Source organism: Cryptomeria japonica, chromosome 1 (assembly GCF_030272615.1).
Source record: "Cryptomeria japonica chromosome 1, Sugi_1.0, whole genome shotgun sequence".
NCBI classification, from domain to species: domain Eukaryota; kingdom Viridiplantae; phylum Streptophyta; class Pinopsida; order Cupressales; family Cupressaceae; genus Cryptomeria; species Cryptomeria japonica.
In genome coordinates, this window is record NC_081405.1 from 560892419 (window position 1) to 560920200 (window position 27782).

The window sequence follows — 27782 nt, forward strand, 5'->3', positions numbered from 1 at the left end:
CAGCATGCCTCCATGATCGAGTTGCAAGGTCTTTTCATGTGGTGGTCAAAGAGAATATTTTCAATGATGTGATCGATGTAACACATAAGGTCAAATCGACTCCAAAATCTAGCTTCATAATGGGAGAATTTGATACTAAAATTGTCAACAAGAAGCAAGCAATGACTCAAGCTTTGGAGTTATTCAAAGAGGGATTAGAGGACTATAACATGACTCCCTTTGCAAGCTTTGTCAACATATACGACAACCTTTTCTTTGCTTCATGCACCAAGCGATAGAATTAATACTATTAGACATATAATATATTTTTCTTAAGAAATTACTCTTTTGATAGCACTTACTATAAAAATAAAATAAAAAACAATATAATAATAAAATTTAAAAAATACAATATAATATAAAAAGAAAATAGTATATCTCTTGAAATCTCCTTCATGTATTTTTCTAAATATAGATGCGCTACTATTTTTATCATATTTCTAATTCTAAATATAGATGCGCTAGTATTTGTATTTTACCCTATCAAGCTTGTGTTTGGTGTTCGACAACATCGTTGAATTTACAAGTGCATTCGATACACGCTACAAGGGAAATCTCTGCTACCATGGCAATTCCAATGTCACGTCAATTACAAAGAAGAATATCAAACAAAACATAAAAGGATCGTCATGGCCGGCTCGTGAAAAACATTGACTCTCTCAACAACCCTGATTAATCTAATTCTTCATCTGAACACCCTGTCAAAACAGTTCAATCCTCAAAATTGTCCATTAAATCTGCCCTGTAATTTCCTCAAACGAATCCTCTGCTCAATTCTCTCCCCCGCCTCGAATAATGCTAAAATTCCTCAAAGACCTCTAAATTTAAACCTAAAACAGCTAAATTTAAACCTAAATACCCCCAAAATCCGAAAAATGGCGACCTAAATCCGTCACAAAATATATCAGAATCTGATTATTTAGGCATGGCGACGGCCGCCTTTAAATCCACCACAAAGAGCACACATATAGGGTCGCAGGAAGATAATAGCTCAAGAAGCGATGGGAGAAAGCCAGCGGACGGTCACAGGAGGTCCAGGAGCTTGAGCCGCATGAGCCGCTCCAGCTCTGATATTTCCTCGTTTCTTCGCAAGATTGACATTGAAAGCAAGGAAGAAGAGGATATTGATAAGCTCCCTCTTTCTCGTAATCTCAGCCCTCTCCGCGGCTCCTCTGAAATGCTCGATCCGCCCTCTGTAACAGAAATTCGGGGGTCTAGTACTCAAAGGGGGCGGTCCGTTCCCCGTCAACAGACGAAGAGTAATAATGATGAAAAATTGCAGAGAGGAAGGTCAGTTGTCAGACATGGCGCCCCCACGCGCACAGTAAATCCTACGGATGAAGGACGACGGAGGCAGCGTTCCGTATCAGTTGTACGCCATTATCAGTACAGTGATTCCACCTCCGAGGTATGTTTCTTCCTGAGCAAATGCTAAATTTTTGGAAATTGAATTTCTAGGGGTTTTTATCTTTTGTTTCGAGATGAATTTTCAGTGTTTTTTTGGATGTTTGCCTGCACTTTCAAACCAGACAACTCGGGAATCTTAGTCTCACAAATTATAATTTAAAAAAATAATATAATGGTATTTAGATTTTGCTGGTTTAATTGTAATAAAAGTCTTAAAATGATTATTTCTGTCTTAAAATTACAAAATTGAATTTTTAAAAGGGATGATTTTCTAAGTGGTTATTTGAAAATTGGTTTGTCTTGATATCTAAATTTACAACTAGTATATTTATATTTAGAAAAAATATGTAAAAAACATTGATAAATATTATTATTAAGGCAATTAAAAACAAATCTCAATTAATTTTGCTTTTCAAAAAACATTGCTCTATATGGTAGGTCTGCCTTTTGTTTTTCTTATACGGATTGCGTTGATCTCTTATAGTCCCTATGCCATTGTAGAATGCTTATCGATGTTATAATAAATGATTTGCATTGTCGATAAACATCTTTTTATGAGCATGCTAGGCAAGGAGTATTCTTAGTCAGTTAAATACCTAAATATGTCAATTCAAGAACTTTTAAACAATAACCAAAGGCACACCATATAATAATGCAACATGTCGAGTAATGTGTTTAACATAGATATTTGTTAATTGTAAGTTTTTATGGATTCAACTATGTAGAAATTTTTGCATCATAAACGTTTTAGATCAGACTTTGTGATCCATCATCAAGATGTAAAAGAGCAGTTTTAGGAGAAAGATGATAGTTTGTAGACCAAGACTAGATAAAAAGAAGAGAGGGGTTTGATGATAGGATGTGATGCAAAAATTTCTACATAGTTGAATCCAAAATCACTTACAATTGATATCATGGACTATGGAAATTTGATGAGTTTAATAGATATTTGTTGCTAAGTGTTGATGCAATGTTTTGTAAATGATGATTTAATATTGATTTAAGGCTAGTGTGATAGAGGCTTCTTGGATGATCGTAATGAATTAGGGTTGTCCTTTATATAACACCATAAATTACAATTTGATGAATATACTTGGTGTTCAAGTTGGTGAACACAATTAGTTGGGAGGTGATACATGGGTCCATTTGTTAAAAAAAAATCAAAGTAGGGCTTGATTTTTGCATTGTGGAATTAATTAGGGTGGAAAATAGTAAATTACATATTGAGTCTAGGCCCTTAGAATGTAGGAAGTCAAAATTAGTCAAGGCTCGAGTAATTTACAAAATTTCACACAAAAATATCTCTTGGATGCTAGTTATTGTACTTAGGACAACTCGGGTTAAAGTGGTCCTAAAACAAATGAAAAAATGCAAGGCGTCCAATTTTCACCATTATATAGCTTTCAACAAAAATTTTATCAAGGAAACCCAAGTAATTGTATACAACCACTTTTAACCATATTTGAAAAACAAAATTTTGATATATCACTGGTGAATGAAAGTCATTGCATTGTCCTTTCTACTTCTATGATTATTATTGAATAAAATTGAATACCCAAGTTTGTTTTTCTATTTTGTAAAGGATATGAAGTTTTCAATGTAATTGTTGGGGTAAGATTTGAATGTAATTGTTGCAACAAATGGAAAGACAAAGGAAATTTTTGATTCTTTGTATTTAAGTGCATGGTAGATGACAATGTCGATTGATGACCAAAATGATCTCGGTTAAAAGTCTTTCTATATAACTCTTAAGTACACAATTTAAAATTTTGTTGTTCATACTGATGGCTAGTAATAATATAAGTTGAATTGCCTTGAAATCACAATAAATTTGAATTTGCAAGTGAGAGGATCAAGTATGCCTTTACAATCCAACTTAAGATCAAAATCACCTTATTAGTCTTGACGAGCAAAGAAAATAGTAATTTGAGAATTGTTATTAATCTAAGTAAAGATAAAATGATATTGTTAGTGATCTAGAGCCTCTAAAATCAATAAATACACCAAATTAAAAATAATTATATGAATTTGTTATTCTAAACACATCTGCAATTTGTTCCTCAAAGGCACACAAGACTTGGGGAGAACAAGAAATGGACCAAAATTGTGAATACTTAATTCAAAGGTGACTTACACAAGGAGAATTTAAAAAATTACATGTAAGAAAATATGAAAACAAATGTTTTTGGTAATAAAATTTAATAAAGAAAATGTCTAGTATAGATTTAAATTTTAATAAAATATGAGAGTGATATAATGACATGGCAATAAGTTGCAACTAATCCTCAGTGAGGCCACACGTGTAACAAATTTGAATATTACCTATCTTTGATTGCACCTTGATGTTAGTATAAATCATTTTGTTGATCATTTTGGTTGAGGGCAATTGGTTTGTGTGTGAGCTTCGTTTGAATCTTCGAAAAGATGTATTCCCTAGGAATATATTAATAAAAATAAATAGAGATAGGCCTATATGTTTAATGACGCATGAGACGCATCCAAAGATGCATTCCCTAGAGAGGCTTCTTTCTAGTGGTCAATGACCTTTAATATATTTTGTTGGGTATGCGTGACACACACATATATAAAATTAATTTTGGAAAAGTAAACAATTAATATAAACTAGTCATTACTAGTTCTCAATGAATTATGTAATGGAAATAAATATTTAGAATGTAAATAAGTAAAATAGTATTATATGGTCAAACTTGAATCATGCTGATTTGATCTCGTGGACATAATTGATCTATATGTCACAAGATTGATATGTGCATAGTATAATATGTAGAATAGAGAAATGCAAGGTAAAAAGAAAAATATTAGAGCATATTTGATTTTAAAAGGGATAAAAAATCACATTTATATATGCCATTTGTATGTTGGTGAATGTACATCTTCAACATTATTCATCGTTGCTAATCTATATTACGTAAGATGTTTAATCCATGAGAATCCGTTCATTTATCAAGTTGACAAGCTCCTAAATGATATTCTTGGACATCCCCTTATCAAATTCAATTATGAAAACCGGTTTTAAGACATATCAATCTTGTGCTATATAAATCAATTATGTCCACTAGATCAAGTAGCTCAAATTTAACACTATAATACTTAGATTTAAACTACATAACTTTAAAAGATTATACAATTTTTAAAACAATAATCATACTACAAATAAAAATCTTTGAATGGTAACAAATAAATATAAAATCATAGCAACAACATTTCTTCATCATTAATTCTAAAACTAAATACTCATAACCTCTTACCACATTCATTAGGGTTGATAAATATACTCATTGATCGAATGAATTGTGAGGGACATCTTAACTACTAATGTTGTGATTGTACATAAGTCCACGCATCTTATATAAAATTTCCTGAAGAAATGACATATCACCCACCATAGGCAATGAGAAGTTGTAACCGGGAGAGGGACATTTTGTACGTCGATGGACCCCAAGTTTCAGGTCAATGTTTTGAAATAAGGGCACGACGACAGGGATTCGTGAATTTGTCGTTTCCTTAGGAATTCAAAATTTGAATGTTATGGCTGTAGTGGATTTTGAAATTATACGCGCCCCTTCCCTCTTCTATTTGAACTACTTACTATTTGCAACACTTTATTTTGAGCTTTTTTCTTTTTAGCCATTATTATATTATATCGAGGAACATGATATATTCAAACATCAAACTTTGGGAACTTCCCTCACAATAGAAATATTGGTTCTAAAGAATTGTTTGAAGTTATGGTTAAGCAAAAATCTCATTTTATTTTATAAAATGTCTATTAGAAAGTGCAAAAGGAAGCTCTATAGTTGAACCTAAAGTTGTCTTAAGAGCTTTTATTGAAACTAGTGGTTTCAAAACTATCTCTTGTGGGTGTACTTTTTATTAGGAAGTTAGCAATCCTTATATTATTCTTCACTTTCTTAGACTTTGCTTTGGACAAGAAACTTTCATTTCTACACAAGAGAGTCTAGAGAATCTCTAGTAATTCTCAAACAAGCTCGCCTTGGTTGCTTGTAGGATCTCTAGCCCTCTAGCTAAGCTAGAATTTTCTCCAAGGAATTTTATTTTACTTAGTGTCCCCATTCGTAGTGAGCATAGTAGTCAATTGCATCCCCTTGCCTTTGGTTGCTAAGTTGAACTAACATAGCTCACTACTAATCCCTTAGTGATACTAGCATCTTGGAGAAAGCCCATTATATTGGATATGAATGTAGATATGTTGAAACATCATAGCCTAAAAGTTAATGTGGGAAGTTATCTAAGGGGTCATTGTCGATTAGTATCCTTATTGCACTCTCAACCTTTATACAAAATATTTTCTTGTCTTAGAGATCACAATAGGTTGGATTAGTCTCCTCACACTTCCCATTTAGCAAACAACTTCTTTTGTTCATCTTGGAAAGTAAATTATACACCAAAAAAGATTATTATGACACCACCAAGGAGAGATGCAGATACCTTCACTCATACCAATCTCCATGTTGATTTGGCACTCGATCAACATTAATTGGACTTTTCCTTTGCTAATCGATCAACATTAATTGGACTTTTCCTTTGCTAATCTTGGGAGAAGTAAGTGAAAAAGGTCTCAATTGCATCCCCTACATACCTTTAGTTGGTAAGTGGAGCTGATGTAGCTCACTACAAATCCCTTAATGATACTAGCATGTTGGAGAAAGTCCATTTTATTTAATATGAATGTAAACACAAAGTCATTTCTTAGAAATTGTTGGGGGAAGCCAAGAGATCATTGCCAATTGGTATCCTTATTGCGTTGTCAACCATTGAAGAGCTAATACAAAATACTTTCTCGAGTCTTTTAAGATCAGAATAGGTTTGATTAATCTCTTCTCACTTCCCATGTCGAAAATAATTTCTTTTGCTCATAATAGAAAGTCAACTATACACCAAAAGAGATTATTAAGACAATATTGGGGAGGGATACACATACCTTCTCTCACATTAATCTCCCTATTGATTTAGCAATCCATAAACATTATGTGGACATCTCATTTTCTATTCTTGGGATAAATAAGAGAAGAGGCCAAACACGTACAGATTTCGAGCTCCCCTTCCTATATTCAAATGCCAATTACTTAGATTGTCTACCAATCCCACTTCTTAAAAGCCATACCTCGCTACCACTTTAGAGTATTTCTAAACAAGTCTTGCCTCTTTCTAATTTTATTAGGTTCACAAATCCAAAGCATTTAGCCAACTCATCTCCTTAAGCGTGTCCACACCAAATTTTAAAAATGTCCAACACAATTTGTCCTCCCTTCAATTATGAAAATCCTCTTGGAAGATAATTTCTTTCAGATAAACATTTTTGTCTCAGAGTAAGAAAGGAGGAAAAATTCTTCCACTTGTAGAGCCATAGTACATCCACTAAAGGCACTTCAACATAATCTTCAAGACAAATTTTTGCCATAGATTGTATACAAGAGTTGATGTCCCTGACATCATAAAAATAGTATTGCATGTTTTATGAATCATCCTAAAATTTTCCTTTCCTACCACTTTTGAATTTCCACAAGAGATGGCTTTTATATGTGTTTGCATTTCATCATGAATGTCCATGTATATGAGAACTAGTAGGAGAATTTAGTGTTGTGGAAATAATGTCTAGATTCAAGGTGTTCAAATATTTTTTGTATTGGAAGATAATGTAGCTTGAGGATATATTGACAAAAGGGCTCCAAACCAATTTAGTAACGAGAGTGTTATTTTGAATAAATTAATTGATGCCAACTCTATCCAAGGTAATATGAAAAAATACTTTCTTTGAGGCCACCAAAGAGAACCTTCATTTTTCTTTCATGTCTTGCTAGAGAAATTATTTTATGGAATTATTTCTTGATTTCAAGGTACTTGTAAATATATGAAGCATAAACACAGGATAAATGGTAAGGCTTCTAGAGTAACTCAAATCATAGTGATTTTTGTTGTGATTGATAGCCATTACCCATGCTAAGAGGAGAGTCTAGATTATAAAGTATCAAGTATATTTGTTCACATTAAAGTTTTGGAATCTTTAAAGAACACTAGAACCCTAAGGCATTTATTCAGAAGGTTGCGTATTTTGAAATTCAAAACTCTTGACATTTTATCATTCATCTACGAGTGAATGTTTCAAACAAGACCTTTTGTTTTTCCTTCATTTATGTGTTCACATGTGGAAAGAGTTACTTTCAAGTCTCTAAACTAACAATTGAGGTTTCTTCCTCATTTTGAAAGTTCATCATAGTAACCCTAACAAGGGAAATAGAATGTTTCACCATCAGGGTTACTGACTTTGAATCAATAGTATTAAGATTGGGGTATGTAGGGTTGCTTAAGATAATGGTAGCTTCCTTGAAAATATTAAGTAACAACCTTGCCAAATCTTTGTTTAAAATTGCTACATCCTTAATCCTATAGTTTGCATAGGATTATGAGTAGTCAACTCATAGCTCTCTTAACTCTTAATTAAATTATCCATCACATTTCACATGATCTTATATAGATAGTTAAGTTTATGATGATTGTAAATTGTGTTCTTGGAGATTTTTGGAGGTTTGCTCCTCAAAGTAGCTTATTATTCTTAATTAATTATCGGGTATGTAAAAAATAATCCTATGATATTAACTCACATGCAAGTTCTTTCATTACAACAAATATTAGTGTGTGACCTTGGGATATAAAAGGTATGAAACAAAGAGATTTGTTTTATTTAGGATGTGAATTTATGAATTCTCTCTCTCACTCTGTCAATGTAGCATTTTTTTTTTATATTGGAGGGTTGATTAAGAATACATTGAAGCTACTACTTCTAAACTTGAGGTCATTTGACTAGATTCAATGTAGTTATTATGAAATTGGGATTTCCATTAAATTCACTCATAGGGTTGTAAAATAGATAAAATAATTAATTTGGGAAGGTTAATCAAGGACATATTGGAGGTACTACAATCTAGACTTGATGTCATTGGGAGTATAATTGAAGGAGTTAATGTGAAATTAATGTTTTCATCAAATTCAGTCCTAAGGTTACAAGTTACTGAATTTCTTGGAGATTTGTGCTAACAAGTGAGATCCAAACATTGATTAGTTACAATAATTTTTTTAGATTATTTCATTTGTTTATAGCAAGTTATTATTAAAATTATTTTGGTAACATCGTGGTAGGGGTTTCAATAAGAGACAAAGGAATGAATCTAACCACGTCTAGAAAAACTCTTGAAAAAGAGGATCCATTAATTTAGAAAAGAGGAAATACCATAAACACTGGCGATATATGGGGAGAAAACAACAAGATGAAGGATGGAATATTTTCAAAGGTAGTAAAGAAAATATAAGAGGTATTTAAGATAGAAGATCACAATGAAATGATAAAAAAAATAGTATCTTGCCAAGGTTTTAGATATTTTCAACACAAGAAGTCATACCATGAGGAAGAGGATGCATCTTTTGAAGGAGGTGATAATTTTGGGTTTGAATTAGATCTAAAAATGGATCGTCACCCAAATAAATAAATTGCTAGACATTTCACACGAAAGATGCATATACAAATGTTTGATGGAAATGATCCAACCATTGGGCTCTAACAAATGGAGTAGTTCTTTGACCTTCATCACATTCCATGTAAATTGAAAGTTGAAGTGGAATCCTTATACTTGAAACCAAACCAATTCGGTTTGATATTATTGGCTATTTGAAGAGGAATACAAAAACGATATGTTGTCCTATTCAAATTGTTTGAATTCTCAAGAATGTTTAATTAAAATTATTTAACTTCAATTTTTTAATGAATGTTCTTATCTTTAATTAATTATTCAACTTTAAATATTGAATTTTAAAATATCCATGACAAAGATCATTACACTCTTTTAAATACTAAAAAAATAAAATAAAATTAATATCTTTCACTACTTAAAATGCACTGAATTCATTTATAAATCCCCTCTTTATTTCATATAGAATATAATTATATTATACTTTAAAATTTATTAATATGTAAACTTTATATAAATGAAATTAAGAAGAAACGACGAAAAAAATACTCTTTATATATTACATATAGTATTAATTTTAATGTAAAACTAAAATTTTAAAATTAAAATATTTTTTAATATTTAAAAAATCTATTGTTAATAGGGTTATAGTTAATTGATAAGATTATTTGGTTTATATGTTTGAGAGTAAGTTTCAAATTTCTTTAGGGATATCATACTATTGGAATGATATGTTTAAGTGACCTGGTTTTAGTTTAGTTGAGAATGTATGTAGCATGGTTGTAGGTGACACGAGGATGAGACATAACATTGAGAGTATGTGTTAGGCTCACAATTAACATTAGAGGATAGTGGAGTGATAATGGAGAAAATATCTTTTAACATAATATAGAAGAAGTAGAAGACATTCAAACCGTGATAACATAATAGAAAGAACTATAATAATATCTTTTATTAATAAATAATTAGATAAAGCAATATCTCTATGAATAAATTGTATTAAATATAAATTTGGTAAACAAATTCTCACAATTCAAAAATATCCAATAAATTTTTTCATGATTGAATTTAAAAACTATTCAAATAATATAATAAAATCTATTTTACAATTTAAAATCAGATTTTTAAGTCATGCAACCATGATCCCCACTCAAGAAGTAGACCATTTAAAAATCTCTCAATCTTTCAATTCTTGTCTATATAATTTCATCAATAACAATATCCTCTTAAAGTGGATCTTAATTTATGGTTTCCTTTTCCTAAATATCAGGTTGCAACAAACTATAATTATATGGGCAACTAAAATGGCCCATTTTTCAAAAAAAATAAAATCTAAAAACTATTCAAACAATATATTTAAATCTATTTTACATTATTGTAAATAAAATCACATTACAATTATAAAATCACATTACAATTACGGTCCCCACTCAAGAAATAAACTATTGTGAAAATTCTAAATCTGATAATTATTGTCTATATAATTTAATCAACAACAATAACCTCTTAAAGTGGATTCTTAATTTATGAATTCTTCTCCTAAATATCAGATTGCAATAAATTTCAATTATATGAACAACTAAAATAACCCATTTTCCAAGAAAAGAATAAAACAATTGCATTTAAAAAAATAAAAATAAATAATAATTCATTTTTACTATAGATGGCTTTATGAATACAAAATTCTGACAATTACATAGTTGCATATCCTCTCACCCAAGAAAGATGTGAAATTGATGTTTGTTGAGTAAATTGATTTATACCCCACAAATGGGATCGAATTTCTTGTCTCCTAATTAGACCATTTGGTAGGTAACCTAATAATCACGTTGTCCCTTTTAATTTTATGCTATTTACCAAATAAATAATAAATATTATAAATCTACAAAATAAAAGACATGAGAGACTTGCTTCTAAGCTATTCCATGTAACATTGGGTCGGGTTGGTTTGGGTGGATAGTTAAGAATAAAATTGGGATATTATATAAATTCTTGGATTAAGAATATGTTTATATACAATTAGTGATAAGCAATACAATAAGAAATAGAACAAAGTTATAATTTAGATTTTAGATAAATAGTTAAGTTGTAACAAATTATAGAAATATATAATTAGAAATATGTGTTGATTAAATTTTATTTCGTTTGAGTAATTGATAGATTATTTTTTGTAAAAATATATATTTTTTAATAAAATATTAAAATAACATATTGGGTGTTTGTTAGAAATGAATTAAAATTTTATCAAGATTAATTTTAATATAATATCAAAATGTATCTAAGGAAGATTTGGTGTGGGGTACGTCATTAAAAATTGTAGAAGGTTATTGTCATTACAACTTATAAAAGGAATCTTATGTTGAGGCATATGTAGTCATCTTATACCTTTAATCAATCTCTTCTTGTGGGGTTAATCAAGTTTATTGAATGGTGATTCCATGATAACAATTAATGCTCCTTTCAGATTTTCTTCTCATAATTGGAAGATTAACAACATTTTAAAGATAATTTTGAAACATTTGTGAGAGATGACCAAATCATCATTGCCAATATAATCATTGCATTTCATGACTAATGTATTGATATCAATCCAATTTAATGATTGTAAGCTTGATGGTTGATAATAGTTTTCCTTTGTGGGAAGTTGCATGCATCCTAGTTTGCATGTTATATATTAGTAACATGGGTGAAAGTGATTGGAGTCACTTGGTTTGTTTGACATTTCCTCTATGATATATGTTACCAATTGGGGTTTATGTGTTTGAAGTTGCAATCAAACCATTGTTCTTATTTTATGAAAAAGGAAAGAGCCTTTAGAGCACCTATCATTGATGTCATGCTAAAGAAAGTTGTCATCATTTAGTTTGATTTGGTTGAAATTGACACTAAAGCAATTATGGGGATCGATTACTTGGGGTTGGATATGTAAAGCCATGTCAATTTGGTGGCTTCTTGCTATCTCACAGACTTGCTTAAATTGGTAAAAAGTAAAGTGGTCATGGGAAAGGTTGCATAATGTCTAATGTGGCCTACTCTTGGAGGCGTCTTAAAAAAAAAATTGGGATCCAACTTAGAATGTTTTGATGGAGAAAGTGTTAGTTTTTCCTCAATTAGTTCAAAGCCCTAGTTTCAATATGCACATTTTAAGAACTTGAAAAAAAGGTTTTGGCTATGGTGCACTAAATGAAAGCAGTTAAAAATCTCTTGTGGAAGAGTCGCCTTTTGGTATTGATATTGTTCATTCATTTGCAAAGAGTAAGATACCATTCATTCATTTGTATTGGGTTGTTTCATCTAATGGAGGAGATTGGACAACCAAATCCACGCTTGAAATACTAATCATTCTAATTCAAATGAGAAGAAATTGTTTTCCAAGCCTTCTAAATATTATTAAACTAAAACAATGAATGATTCTTATATTGAAAAGCAAGTAAAACTTTACCTTTCCAATCAATAGAGAGCCACAAGCCAGGGTCTAAAGTAGTAGTAATGCAATATTTAACAAAAGTATCCTAAATGGCTTTAACGCTTGGAGGATCTATTTAGCAATTATACATTCGTCCTCCATGTTAGAATAATTAGTCCCAATCTACTCACACTTTATGTTGAATGCACAATCATACCTTTTTTATTGCCCTAGTTGGACCATAGGAATCTTCTTATGAGTTAAGTGTGTTGCTTGTAACTTTAATTTGGCAAGGAGGTACCAAGAGAAAACATAAAAATGGTTGGCTAGAAAGAATGTGTGGGCAACTTTTGTGTGACTTACTATGGAAAGTAATCAGTTGACCCATACAAGTAATTGGGTCTTTAACTTATTCATAAACCCATTTCTACATATTCATTAGAGTGATACCTATTTCAAAAAAGATCCTAAATTTTTAGAAATCTTAACATATTATAATAGATATCATTCTTTGAAAAGAAAAAGATGATAGATAAAAGATAAATAAATTGAAATCTATTTTATACATTATTAAATTAAAATTTAACATTTTTTATAAAATCAACTCATCATCTACAAAATAATCTAGGTTATATTCAACCCTAAACTTAGCTCCCATATTTAATTACTCTTTATCTCCCTAACATTCTGTAGTAACATCCTTGGAATTTTGTCTTCGAACATCTATTTGTCAAAGGAAGGCTATTTTTCTTCTTTCACCAAACACATTTAGTACCTTGATTAACATGGCCACCCCACCACCATTCGACCCAAGGAAATAGGTACAAATTAATTCTTCACATTTCTTTCATAGGACCACCCTCTTGTCTGTCTCTCCGTACCTTCTCATTCAAACCTTTTTTATATATTCAATATCTTTCTGTGCCCCCACATCGCTCTCTAAACATTTTAAATTCGCTTCCATACCGCACGTCAAAACAACTCCGGAGCGTTTTCTTCTGTTACATTACTACCAAATACATCAGCTGCAACATTTATTGAACGCTTTCGATACTCTGCAATTCCCGTGAATTGCTCACCGCATGCAAAGTTAATTTCTAAAAGCCCGTTCCTTCGAAATTTACACAAGTATTAAGCTTTCTTCCCCCAAAAATCGATCCAGCGGCCACTGAGAAATTAATGTAAATTCTTCTACCAATTCATGAATACGAGAATAGGTCTATGATTTTTTGGGCATGGCGACGGCCGCATTCAAATCCACAACGAAGCGAACCCAAGTCGGTTCTCAAGAAAATAACACCAGTTTAGCTGCAGGCAATAATTCCGGAAAGCCGGGCAGCAAGCCAGCGGGTGGTCACAGGAGGTCTAGGAGCTTAAGCCATTTCGGCCGCTACAGCTCTGAGATCTCTTCTTCCGCGTATTCCGTTCTCCGCCAAATTGACATTGACAATAAGGATGAGGAGCTTAGCGATAAGCCCTCTGATTCTAGCAATGTCAGCCCCATCAGGGGCTCCAATGTAGGGCCCTTCGTTAATACTGTGCGTGGCTCCTCTGCAGCTGTTGATTCCCCGCCCGTCAGAGAAACGCAAAGGGGACGGTCAGTTTCCCGTCATCAGACGGATATAGCTGCTGATAACTATTCTGAGGCGGAAAAGTTGCAGAGGAGAGGCCGGTCAGTCAACAGATATGGTGCCTCTAATCACACTGCAAACCCTTCCAATGATGGAAGGAGGAGGCAGCGTTCTGTGTCTGTGGTTCGGCAACATCAGTACAGTGACTCCACATCTGAGGTAGGATTTGGTTTAAAAAGAAAATGTATAAAAAGCCAGATTTCAATAGATTTAGGGCTGCATTTGATTTATTGGGGATAAGATTTCAATGTCTTATTTGTGAGATGTTGGATTCTTTTTTATGATCATATAAGTTAGTGGGCATGAGAGACGTTAATTTGTTTGCCGCAAGTTTTTCAGGGTTTTGAATTTCTTTGATATTTGGGGCAAAAGCGAAAATATTTTTTGTTAGATGTATGGATGCAATTTGATGGTTATATAAAGCGCAGCATCCAAAGCTAGGATTTGGCAGAGCCATTTGGGCTTGGATTTTTAAAAATATCTGGCGAAAACTCTAGATATTAATTGCTTAAGCCACAATCAAAATCACCTAAAATTGACCGAAATTACTCAAAATGAGTCCTCCATTATGTGGATCTTATTTTCGGTATCGCATAACAGAAATTTAAATGTCAAAACGAAGAGAGAATAGCAATTTACCACCTCAAGGGCTTTCTGTGTTGGTTGGGTACTCGAATTTCTTGAGTCTGAGTAGGCTGGACTTACTAGGTTTCGCTGGGCTTGACTCACAAAATCTCGAAACCTTGCGATGGGATTATAAACTATTTGGCAATTTCAAACATATAGACTAACATTTTTAACTGGGTCTGAGCCAAGCTTATAGTTATGTCTGCACTTTAATTACATATAAGCTCATGGCTTCTGAGCTAGAGTTAGAGTTAATTTTTGTAACTTAATTCTTAAGGAGCTGAATTTATTTGTTTTTGGGCCAAAATTTGAATATATATTCTATATTTATTATTTCCCTATATTTATGACCACGCCTAGTTACTTTCATCATTGTTAAATTTCATCATATAAATTGATATGCATATTTTCCGGTAGTTTTTCACCTTTTTGAGTTTGAGTTTTAGTAAGTTTTGTGCTATACGTGTACTGAATTTTGATCATCACATAAATTATTTGGTAATTTTCAACGTATATACTTATATGTTTAACTAGCTCCGAGCTAAGCTTTGATTTTTTGAATTGGATAATTTGGGAGCTAAATTTAATGGACTTTTGGGGCAAATTTTTAGTATGTTTTGTGTTGAATGGATGCGTGTATTCACGTGGGCCGAAAACTTTCTAGGTAATCTTCAACATAGACATGGATGCTTACTAGCAAGATAGGCTTTTCATTTTTCATTTAAGACTGGAATTTTATTTACTCTGGGACATATTTACAGTGTATTGTATGTTGAAAATTTACTTCATAACTTATACGGGCATCAACATAAAGCCATATATCTAAAACAATGTGTTGAAAATTACCTCCAAATCAATGAAATTCAAATCTGTTGGATGTGTATTTAATCAAATAAGGTGTTCATCCTTCAAAATGGTGTCCAATGTGCAACATGTTTGAGTAGATCAGAAATAAGATTTTAGTTTTACACTTGGTTTTTGAGAGCTGAATTTCTTTGCTTTTTGGGTCACACGTTCAGTTTTCTTAAACAAGATGTATGGGTGCACTGTAATAATCATACAAAATATGTAGTTATTAACATGAAATCAAAACATTTATCCAGCTCCGTGTTAGGATTCTGCATTTGTTGATAATTTTCTCAACATTGAGAGCCATCTTGTTCAAATATCAAGAGGGTTCAGAATATAAATCACATTTGACAATGATATTTGCTGCATGTCATTATTTATGATCCTGACTCCACACTCAATGGTTTATCTCCTTACATGATTAGTTAAGATTGTCTGTCTTGCACATCGTGGAACATTTATAAGGCTCTTGAGTCTATATAACATCATTCAATGGCTTACCTTCTGCCTCAATGAGTTAAGTTTGTACAACGTGTAATCATCTTGTGTCACATAGTGGAACATGCGTAAGCCTTTCAAGTCTATAACATTGTTTGTTGTGCATCTGAGCTCTTTATTTGTACTGAAAGGCACATCCTTGGTAGGATGAACCCATTGCAACTTGAGTTGATACTTGTCAAATTGCCTGGATTAAAAACTTAAATTCTATGAGTGATCCAGCAGCTGATGACATAACCAAGTTCTTAGTTAAACATAGGAGTGAGATAGTACAGCTCCAAAATCAATCACACCATGTTGGTGTAAAAACATAGGTATCGCATCTTGAGCCTTTTGGATAGCTCTTTGCCCACGTTAGTTTGTGTTAAGGTGGATCTGTACTCATTATAATTTTACTTTTTATGTTGCAGCATGAATGACTGCTTAGGGCATAGTCAATAAACATAAACCCAGAATTTATCCTTTTGCATGATGATTCATATGTGCATGTAGAGCACAAGCGACTTGTTAGAACTGAACTAGAAAAACTCCATCAAACATTGTCTATATTGTTCACACAACATTGTATATGTGATATAGATTTAATCAATTATATTTTCTTGTAAGTTTAGTTCCCAACTCCCACACATGGCTGTATGAATGCACATTCAATCCCATGAAGGGATGTTCTGTGCTAAAGTTAACTCAATCATTCTTGCTTTCTGGAAAACAATGTTAGAGGCTGTACTCTTTCTTCTTTGCATAGCATTTGTCTAATCCTCCCAGTCTAAAGTGAAGAATTATTTTACTTGATTAATGTAATGTTGACAGTGATGTTGAATGACACATTTTACAATTTTGGTCAATTGTTTAACGGATGTTGGTATTTTTATCTTATTCACGATCACCTTAGAATGCATAAAATGTGGCCTGCAGTTATGTTATTAACTTATTTGTAATTATTTCCTAACCCTATTTTTATGTTTAAGTTCTAACACATGCTGTTGCTATGGGTTAATTTCATTCATTCATCAATTGTATATATAATTGCACACTTTCTCTTTACCATCCGAAATAGGTATATAATTTGGATTAAACCTGTAGACAATCTCTTTGGCTGTCCAATATTGGGACTTATGATTTATGTTGAGCTTGTTAATATTAGATAATAAAATCCATCTCGTGTTGATTGATATTTCAGATCCTTTTAGTTGCATCTCAAACATATTTACCAAGTTTTTCATCAAATATCAAGAATATTTAAAGAAAACTTGAAATTCAACTTTTCCCAAAAGGGCAATTAGCAAATTATAGCTCCCAAATGATATTATGATGCATTCCCTTATACTGTTCCTGTGCCATCCATGCTGATTTTCCTAGCTTCTTTCAGAACTGTTCTGGAAGTGCTTACTATGCTTCATTTCTATTTATAGTGATTTTGTTTTCTTCCACTTTGTCATTTCAGAGTGACATGGATGCAACATATCAGTGGACTTCATCGAACAGACCCAAAAATAATGCTGCTGTTGAGGGTCAAAGACACATTTCTGAGAAGTTATCAGGAAGGGATGTTGTTAAGCCTCAGCGAGGATTAAGAAGGTGCTCAAGTCAAACGGATTTATCAAGATCTTACGATAACCATTCTGTAAGACATTCAAACTGAAGTTGCTTTGAAAAATGACAGTTCTGAGAGTTCTAGCAGTTGTTTGTACATGTGTTATATATCTCTAATTTATATGTTGGATTTAGGTCCATGCTTATGCCCTTTGTGTTTTATTGGGCACTTTCCAGGAAACTTTTTCAGGAGACTTTGACCTTTTTGGTTCTGTTTATAGCGCATTGAATATTATATTGTGTTCATACTTATAAGTTATAACAAAGTTTCTACAAATATTTTGCCTGCAATGTGAGTGAGATCAGCAAAGCCATATGCTGGAAATTGGAATTTACGATAGCTACACAGAGACTTGTATACAGACCCCAGACAGTAGGAGACTCCAGATGATTTTTCTTTTCTCTTTATATGTCTCTGAAAGCATCCCTTGAAAATTGGAAACTTAATATTGAAGTTTCTCAGATATATCATATAGATAATAGAAGAGAGCTTGAAGAAGTAAAGAAATATGGTAATAGCCTTGTATGAAGAGAACAATAAGAACGCCAAAGTGTACATGCACTGAAGTTCTATCAACTGATTGAAAATGTAACCATGTATGAGTACCCTTGTATTGCGGTTTTAAAATGATGGCATTCTCCTTGCAGTCTCTCCCTGCCATCTCTAGGTGTTTATCGTTTAGAATCAAATCATCTGTGATGATGATTATTATTTAAATATAAACATAAATAATCTTTACTTTTGTTGATCTCTATTTTAATATTTTAAAATGTTAGTAAGTATTTTTATATTTAATATTCTTTAAAGTGCATGACAATTGTACGGTTATTTTTTTCATAAGTAAATTATATAATACATATAGACATTTTTTAATTTTTGCCATTTCCAACCTTTTTTTGAAAATGATGTTAGTTCAATTTAAAAATAAAATTATACTTACAAAAGTAAGTCTAGCTACCTAGCCTACCTTTTAAGGCAGAATTCTTTAATTTTATATATGATTATGAATACTCCTCATTTGTTACATAGAGGTGCTGGTCCAATTTTTCCGAAGTTGTATGGAATTTAAAACCTATGTTACCTCGAGTTTCCAGTACGGGGATGGCAGGGGATAGAGGGAAGAGTTTCCGGGATGGCAATATTTTTGCCATTTTTGGGGACAACAAAGGGGATAGCTATATAAAAATAGGGAAAATTAAAATATATAGGGAAAGGTAAAATATTCATATGAAAACATGGATAAAACATGCACATATGCAATATAGAACCTTAATGTATAAGAACCAGCAGCATTCTTATGCCAAATTTGTGTTTAATTCATTGTCAAAGTTGAATTGCTTGCATAATTCATTGTCAATATGCAGAATTTATAGGGAAGTACCCTAGGGTCCAATGTCTTTGGGATGTCCCCTAGATGGGGACGCCTAAAAAATAACTCGAGGATGCGTCCTTGGGTAACTCTGTTTAAAACCTAAAAGAAATGATAGGGTGCAGTTGTTTTTCTGAAGATTGTTGTTTTCTCCCAATACCAGTTGAGGAAGGGAGGTGTGTCACAGAAAGATCAGGCTTTTAGCAATTTTCCCATATGTGGAATTACTCCTAACTATATAAGGTGCTCGAGGGAGCTGGTTGGTCCATCCGATTGGATGGAGGGATGGGGGACCCATATAGATGGTAGGGATTTTGGTTCATGCCTTTGGATAATCCCTACTATCTATAGGGTGGTGTTCATGGTTTTTCATTCTATACTTGAGGATCCTTAGAGACATTTTATGCCCTACTAACTGTTGAGATAAGGTGTTGTACACCTTGCATAATGTTTATATTGTATTACTTTATTATTGTGTGACTTGGACTTAAGGGAACCTAGATTGACGTGCATCACTTGGAGCTAACATTTTTTGGGCCACTTTATGTGTTGTATTGTAACATCGAGAATTATATTTAATGTGGGTGTCAAATTGAGATAAATATTGTATTTATTCAATATTGGGGAAAGATATTTAATAAAGTGAAAATTTAGTACCTAATTTTAAATGAGGGGTCAATGATATTGTATTCACATGGTTACTTTACCACTAGTTGTATTTTGTGTGAGCTTGTTTCTACAAAATCAAACACATGTTAGTGGTTAATGTTGGGTGGTTGAGTGGGCTGCCATTTTTGAGTCTTTTTGAGGAGTGCATATGTGAAGCATGACATGGGATGTGTGGATTCATGCTTGGACATGTGGAGAGTGCATCAGAGGGCTTGATGTTTTAGGAGTATTCATTGTAACTTTGTAAGTGCTTTTCTATTGCATTATGACCGAATCCTATGATGAGTATGGATGATTTCAGAGGCTGAGTTTTTCCCTCATGAGGGTTTCCTAGGTTATATCTTGTGTTATCATGTGGCTTGTTTATTTGATCTATGCATAATGGCTTGTCTATTTGATCTATGCATAATGGTTGTTCTGTAACCTTGTATGCATGCTTTTCTCTCATGGGTTATGTATGAAATGGATTAAATGTAACAAGATTTGAAACATTATTTCCTAACACTCAGAACTATAAAGGGATGGAGAGGTGCAAAGCCCCCTGCCCCACTTTCCTTTAAATAGAGGCATTTGAATTCATGCATCATGAAGAACTTGATATAACAGCCCATTTGGTTGCTTCCTCCAGATAACTAGGTCCCTTTCTTTCCATAGTTGGGAGCATAGAAGCAATAGTCTGCAAAAAATTTCGACTATACCCGATTAATCATGAACACTAGAGCCAGCCGATTTATTCCTTGAAAAATCTTGATTCACAAAAATATCATTCACCCAATTTTCAATGATTTTTTGCATTTATATCACATTAAAATCATGTTAAAAACCCCAAGTAATGGCAAAAAAAGTGAAAAAAATCATTGTAAAAACTTGCAAATCCCTAGAAAAACTCGTGAAATTACTGAATCGCTTAGAAAAAGGGTTGATCTTGTTAATTTTAGGATCAGACTGATAAATTAGGATCACACAGATGACAGCAATGACGTAAAATCAAAATAATGAACACTAGGAACACCAAACTACCCTGGGAAAACCTCCCTCTTGGAGGTGAAAAACCCAGCTATAAATCTCAGATCTTGTTATGCAATAATTAGTCAGTATCTTTACAATTAGCTTCAACACTTGAAGCAATCAGCAAGCTATGCATAGTAGTATAATGTCTTCAACCTAGGGCAAATATACAAAGATGAACTTATCTGCAATAGATATGATATTCGCTGTCACAAGAAGGGCTGCAGACCCTGAGATGAAGTTTGCTCTACCTTCAATGATATATCCCGGCCTTAGGATGATGTTCGCTGCCTGTGAGAACAGTTCGCAGTCACAAAAGTATGATTCGCTGCCTTCAAGATCAGTTCGCTGGCTTAGGATGATTTGCTGTCTTCCAAAAGATAGTTCGCTGATCACTGCTGCTGATTATAGAATATATTCGCTGTGTGTATGTTGTTCGCTGAATTGTGTGTTGATACAATGATTCACACTTTGTATATATATGAGACAACCTCCCAATTCATCATAGGTCGGCTTACAACAAGGAGCAATATAATGCTTTAGATTCGGTGCCCAATATAGGGTCAGCCCTACACGCTACAAGTTACCTCAATACAAGTTACATTCAATATAGGACTTGACCTATACACAAGTTACATTATAGGTCACGCCCAATTTTCATATTTGCAAGTTACATGCACCGCCCAAATAGGGCCAGACCTAAACAAGAATTTATGTAACAAAATGTGATAGCAAACATGGCTAAGGCCGACAGGGCCATACACATGCTAAGTGTGCTTGGTCGGCCCTAGAAGGGATCCGACCTAGCTACAAATATCAACATCCTTAATGGTTACTAGTTACATAATGCATTTGGGTCCAGCCCAATACAATTAATACTTATATTTGATCTGAACTAGCTATTATTTCAACAGATCTGAGACAGAATCAAAGTCAATGTGGAATCAACGTAAATTTTTTTTGTTATTTTGTCCCGTAGTTTTCTTTTCGACCTCTAAAACCCCCTAAATAAATAAGTGGGAGGAGCAATGGTGGTCATCAATCGAATTTGAAAGGGCCTCAATCATCCTAAATTGTGGGAGGCATATGAGATAGTATCGAAGCAGCTGGCAAATCTGCTCTAAATTGCGGCTTTGATGTGACTCAATCTCTTTGCACACCCCACCCCATGGATTTTGATGCGGACAAGTATATAATTAATATTGTACACTAGCTTCAAAATTAATACTATTATGCACTATTATAGATGGCATTTTGGCAGGGAAAGAGCGAACCCCTATAGTTTATAATTAATACTATAAAGTAGTTTTAAAATTTAAACTATTATAGACTGATTATATATTAACAGTTATGTAATAAACTATAAATTAAAAGTAAAATTTGGGTTTTTAGCTTGGTTTGATCCCAGAGAGATCACTTATAGAGGATCTCTTCCCATGAGGTCATTTCTAGGGGGTCATCATTCACCACAATTCACTTGTTCAAACCCACAATCTCTATGGCCCAGCGAAGGCAGAAGGCTTGTGAGCTCAATGGCCTAGCAAGGGTTTGAACCTTGGTGGCTGCCTCACCAACGGAGTGTTTCTACCACGACACTAAATGTCCAAAGACATATATAATATATATGCATATAGATATATGATTTTTAACTTATAATTGATATAGTTATTTTTTGCTCAAACGAAGACATACAATTCATTATGTGAGTAATATATCCAAAGTGCTCCACCAAATAAATCTGAATGACAATAAACAAGCTTATATACTTGTAATAAAATAGACTCCAAGCTAGGTATTGCCTAAACCAGTGGCTTGCTAAAGCTAAATAAATGCCTTCTATTGAAGTCTACCCCATATAAAAGACTTAACAATTTCCATCAGGGAATATAAAGCATTGCAACTGTGGAATATGATTTGATAAGCTTTCCCAAATATTGAACCACCCCTAGAAAACTCCTTGCCTCAATCTCAATGAAAAGTCTTGGATCACTTCAAAATGGCTTCCACTTTTACTAAATTCCTAACAATAGCTGGATCGCTGTCTGATAAATTTTGATCTCAGCTACTTCATGGACTTGGCTAATCTTTCATCTCAGACTTTGACAACTATTTGGTGTATTTGGTGACTGCCCTTTTAAAAAGTTAACTAAATATTTGCCCATGCAATCAGCAATATGAATATAAACAACAAAAATCTATTTCTACAATTCATGGGTTAAACTCTATTTTATTTACTCTCTATATCTTTATACTATGGAAATGCCCTTGAGTTTTAAAAAAAAAAATAGTTTGTGTCTATTTTTCTACAATTATTTACGATTTTTTAAAATCCAATTTTTTACCCATTTTTCAAAAAATTTATACTTTTGGTTTGCTGATTTTTTCCCCAAACGATTTTTGCTACTATGGTATAAAGCATTGCAATTGTGGAATATGATTTGATAAGCTTTCTAAAATATTGAATTAACCGTACAAAGCTCCTTGCCTCAATATCACAATAAAATTCTTGGATCACTTCAAAATGGCTTCCACTTTTACCAAATTCCTAACAGTAGCTGGATTGTTGTGTGTTAAGTTTTGATCTCAGTTACTTCATAGACTTAGCTAATATTTGAGCTCTGACTTAGACAATTATTTGGTGTATTTGGTGACCGCCCTCTTAAAAAGTTAACTGAATATTTGCCTATGTAATCAGCAAGATGAATATAAACAACAAAACATTATTTTCAACAATTCATGGGTTAAACTCTATTTTAGTTGCTCTCTATATCTCTATGCTATGGAAATGCCCTTATGTTTTTTTAAAAAATAGTTTCTCTTTTTCTACAATTTTTAATGTTTTGTTAAATCTGATTTTTCCCCATTTTTGCCAATTTTTTCCCCCAAAAAATCTTATACTTTTGCTTTGCCCATTTTTTCACCAAATGATTTTTGCTGCTATGGTTGGGAGGACCTTTATTTCCTTATAGAGTTGTTTAAGTTTTTAATACACTGGATTTCGTTTGACATTTCTATGCTGATAAGTGTATCTCGCATCACAGCATAGGCACATTTTATAAAGACGGTTTTTAGGTTTGTTGGATGCTTGGATTCTGTTTGGGTAAATCTGGTGTCATTAAGTGAATATACGATTTCTTGGAGCATATCACCTAATATAATCACTCGTGACATCTTAAACTTGCCCTTCAAAATGTGACCATTTTTCATAACTTTTCACATCTATTTGTGTTTAAGAATTTTCACCAGTGTCTGACCATGACATATGCGATGGTATTGTTGTTTTGTTTCAGAGCTATGGATCATCACTGACTGATGATGAAGGTCTGGATGTGACACATAACGACCAGGGAGAAGAGAAAATAATAAGAGCAGTGTATGCTCAAATGAAGGTTTAAAGTTTATCCTTTATTCTTCTAGAAAAGAGTAAAAGGTCTATACTCCAGGAGAGTGATGTCTGATTTAAGTTCACACCATATCATCTCATCTTGTTGGCATGTGTTGTGTTTATCTTATTTTTTCTTTTATGAAAGAAATTTATGTGAGAAAAAATCTATTTCTTGTTCACTCGATTTATTCATATGTAGTTTGATGTTCTTTCATTTAGATATTAATCTCATTGGCATAGTTCTGATAAGAATGATTATTACTCTTCAGTCCTTGCGGAGTGATCATCCAACAGGAGACATGGATGCTGCTGATTTATTAGAAGCTATGCGATCAGAAGTTAGGAATGCAATTGCTGAACTTAAGAACGAAATAAAACAAGTAAGTTTATAATGGTAAAAACTTGTTCAGGCTGCTTTGAATTTTAAGCTATCTGACCAAAGTATAAAACATTAAAACCATTTTTGATAATCTTGCAACTTGTTTTAAGCTAAGCATTTAAACCAGAACTATAAGTAGGATTCTAGATGTAAAACTAGCAAAATGCTTATTGTTTTACTTTTGCGATCAGTCATTTATTGTCAAGATTTTTCCCTTGTCAACCATGTAGAGTTGCATGTTTAATTTTGATGTTTCTAATGGGATCCACATAAGCTCTGTTATAGATTCTTTCTAGATTCATTTTTGCAGTAATCTCATTTATTTTCATATTAAGTCATTTACGTGGCTGTATTTACAGACTGGTGCACAGAAGAACACTCAGTCAGCTACTTCAAAGGGTTCCAGTGATTTACTTAAGCCAAAGAGTGCCGATGTCAGGAAAAATTATACTGCCAAGCTAGAACAGGTTGTTGTGTCATAAACAGAATTTACATTAGATGCTACTTCTTGGCTCTGCTTTGAAAATATTTTGATTCCTAAGAGAAACTTATGTTTTCAGTCAGAGAAGCGGACAAGGAATCTTCGAACTGAGTTGGCTGTTGAAGAACAACGCCGCCAGGAACTGGGAAAAATACTGAAAGAGTTGCTTTCAGGACCAAAACCAGCTCAAACAGAAAGACCTTCACGACGGAGAAGAGTAAACATCTATTTATCCTTTATTTACTTATCAAAGCTTGTTCCCGTTTGGATGCACTTTCCAGTCATTATTTCTTTGCTGATCTTTTTGTAGGATACACTAGTAAATTTTATTTGTAGTTGGAAGATATATAAACTATTGTACTGGTTTCCCTTTGTCCCTCACCAGAATAGTGCAGATAGGAAGCAGTTATCTAAATCCTTGAATGAAGAAGCACAGAAGTACATTGATGAGTTTTTATCTATGCCGAACATGGAAGACTCTGAATTATCCTCATCCTTTGAGGAAGAGCAGTATAATGCAACTTCTCATGGTAGAAAAATAGAAGACACTGGAATATGTCAAGAATCACTGCAAAAAATTGAAAATGCTGAGAAATGTTCGCATAGCACTCAACATGTTCCTTTGTCGGTAGAAGATGATGGTGTGGTTCTTCCTTGGTTAGAATGGGAAACCAATCCTGATAGTCCACCTCAGTTTAGCAGAGCAGATTTGGAAGCAGTTATGACTGAAAAGACCGTACAAAATAAATTTGCTGAGGTAACTTTTTATCCCGAGCTTGAATATATTCCTGATTTAGATGTTAACACAAATTCTCAAGCTTAATGTTCTGTGTCGTTACTTTATTTTCCTTATTTGTTTCATCTTAAACATGCATGCCAGGAAGTGGGAAGTAGTAGTAGTTTTGATGGTAATGTTACTGTTACAAGCAACAACTATAGCAGTGGAAGTTGGACCCCCGATAGCAACCATCAGCTTAACATTTCTAAACATGACTCTAGCATTACTACCAGTCTCAACTTGTCTTCCACACGAAATTCCAGAGAAATTCGAAGTCAGGAGTATAAGAGCAATCTGAAAGACTCTGTGAAGCTGCTACATGATCATGGTAGATTTCCAAAGTCTACATATCTAGAGGATGATTATATTTCACACGTGAATAATGAAGTCATCCTCATGGAAAAGCTGAAGCTTGAGAATCGAATACAATCTGGAGGAATTTTTCTTTGTTGTACAAATCTTTTGTGAAAACGGAAACATCTCATGCTGAAGTAGCGTCTACAACTCTAATGAAGATCAGTAGTGGTTTGTATTGAAAATCAAGTCGTTAGAAGATTGATAGCAATTGTTATTCCTTACAACTTACCTCAACTTTGTATCGCATTCTTGCTCAATGGATGACACACTAATTTTATGCATATTCAACAAGTGCAGATTCCAGTTGATGTAATCAGTTTTGCCGATTTCTGCATATGTAGTTGACAAAGATAGTTCGGCTGGACAAAAATTATATTTTGTATGAAAAAAAGAACTTGCAAATACATGCAGAAGAAGAAAATTATATCAAAACATTTTCGAGCCATTGCCAAAACACATCAATTCAAATTAAGATCGCATTTTGTTTGTTAATGTCATAACTATTGGTTTAGGGATTTTAAAAGTCATTAAACTCGTTATTTATATGTTTTATATGTAATAAGGTTGACGAAATGACATCTCTGTTTATAGTTGGCATATCCTTGATGTTGACATATTCTTGTAAAGGTAATTTGCTTATCTTGTTACAACTCAAATCGACTATTTCCCTTTGCTTAGATCATAGACCACTAATTGCCAAGAAGGGTTATAGTGCAGTTCGGGGAGGGGCGGATAGTTGGGGAGGCTTATTGTTGGTATTGTAGTATTTGTGGTTATATAATTTGATCTTGCAACATAATTATGCAGCATATTTATTCCACATGTAATGAACAAATGATCAAATGTTTGTCAAGCAAGACGTTATATGAACACCAGAACTTGTGATCATGAATGGCATATTAAAAAGTTATAAATTCATTTCTTAATAGGTCTAATAAATATGATTTTGCTTTCCTTAAAATATCATACCTATCCAATAAAAGTGTCATTTATAAAATAAGGCGTTCATCTAAATAAATATTGATGTTGAGAAAGTTGACAAATCATTGAAGAAATGAAATGCAATAAACCAAGGTCATAGATTTATGTGGAAAATTTTGTAATGTACCAAGAAAAAAACCACAAGCAAAGGTCTCACAATTGTTATTATCTCGTGAATTGATTCATTATTACAATAATTTGTAATTCATTACAAAAAACATGATTAATTGAACCATAAAACATTTAAATTGTTAAATCATTTTCAAAGAAAACTTGACAATAATAGAAAGTGAGTCATGCAACATTTTGTACATAGGTTGTATGGCCAAAAATAGTAAGTCCCACCTTCCATTGCTTAATCAATTACTCAAACAAATGTTGAAACTTCTCAAAAATAGAAAGAGTCAGAGATTTTGTATGCAAAAAATAAGTACAACCTTCCTAAATGAAATTTATTTCACACCAACATTCTTTCACTTGAATTTGAATTTTTGTCTTATGAATATCTCATATTGAAAAATAAATGTTAATGTTAGCATAGAGGAGTTATGAAGTTTTGCACCAAGTGAACTTCTCTCTACCAATGTGCTGTCAAAATATCCATTGGGTTTATATCAATATGATCTTTGGCCAAAGAGATTTGTTCTCTTTCTATCACCTTACAAACAAAGTGATATTGTATATCAATATGCTTTGTTTTGCCATGTTATGCTAAGTTTCATGCTAAGTGCAAAGCACTTTGGTCATCACAATGCAATAACATGTTATCTTGTTTTACTTGTAATTCATTGAAAATGCTATGAAGCTAGATTACTTTCT

General features: G+C 32.9%; 1 protein-coding gene across 3 annotated transcripts; it reads left to right on the forward strand.

Annotated features, from left to right (window-relative positions):
• The first annotated feature begins 605 nt into the window (after nt 1–605).
• LOC131029157 (uncharacterized) lies at nt 606–26474 on the forward strand. Of its 3 annotated transcripts, none has more exons than XM_057959551.2 (8): nt 606–1447; nt 17407–17586; nt 23893–23991; nt 24257–24367; nt 24726–24836; nt 24927–25064; nt 25233–25604; nt 25728–26474. In XM_057959551.2, the coding sequence occupies exons 1-8, from the start codon at nt 965–967 to the stop codon at nt 26091–26093; spliced, it is 1860 nt and encodes a 619-aa protein (XP_057815534.2). In that variant the 5' UTR covers nt 606–964; the 3' UTR covers nt 26094–26474. The 3 variants fall into 3 exon arrangements, with proteins under 3 accessions (XP_057815534.2, XP_057815532.2, XP_057815533.2); XM_057959549.2 differs by lacking the exon at nt 606–1447 and adding an exon at nt 13289–14147; XM_057959550.2 differs by lacking the exon at nt 606–1447 and adding an exon at nt 13291–14147 and having other exon boundaries at nt 24726–24833.
• The last annotated feature ends 1308 nt before the right edge of the window (nt 26475–27782 follow it).

Excerpts from the sequence above, each read along its gene's own strand:
- LOC131029157 (XM_057959549.2), top strand. The coding sequence starts at position 13,593 with ATGGCGACGGCCGCATTCAAATCCACAACGAAGCGAACCCAAGTCGGT. Across the intron at positions 24,837-24,926 it reads CTGCCAAGCTAGAACAGGTT|TCAGAGAAGCGGACAAGGAA; the intron begins GTTGTGTCATAA and ends TTATGTTTTCAG. Across the intron at positions 25,605-25,727 it reads TACAAAATAAATTTGCTGAG|GAAGTGGGAAGTAGTAGTAG; the intron begins GTAACTTTTTAT and ends CATGCATGCCAG.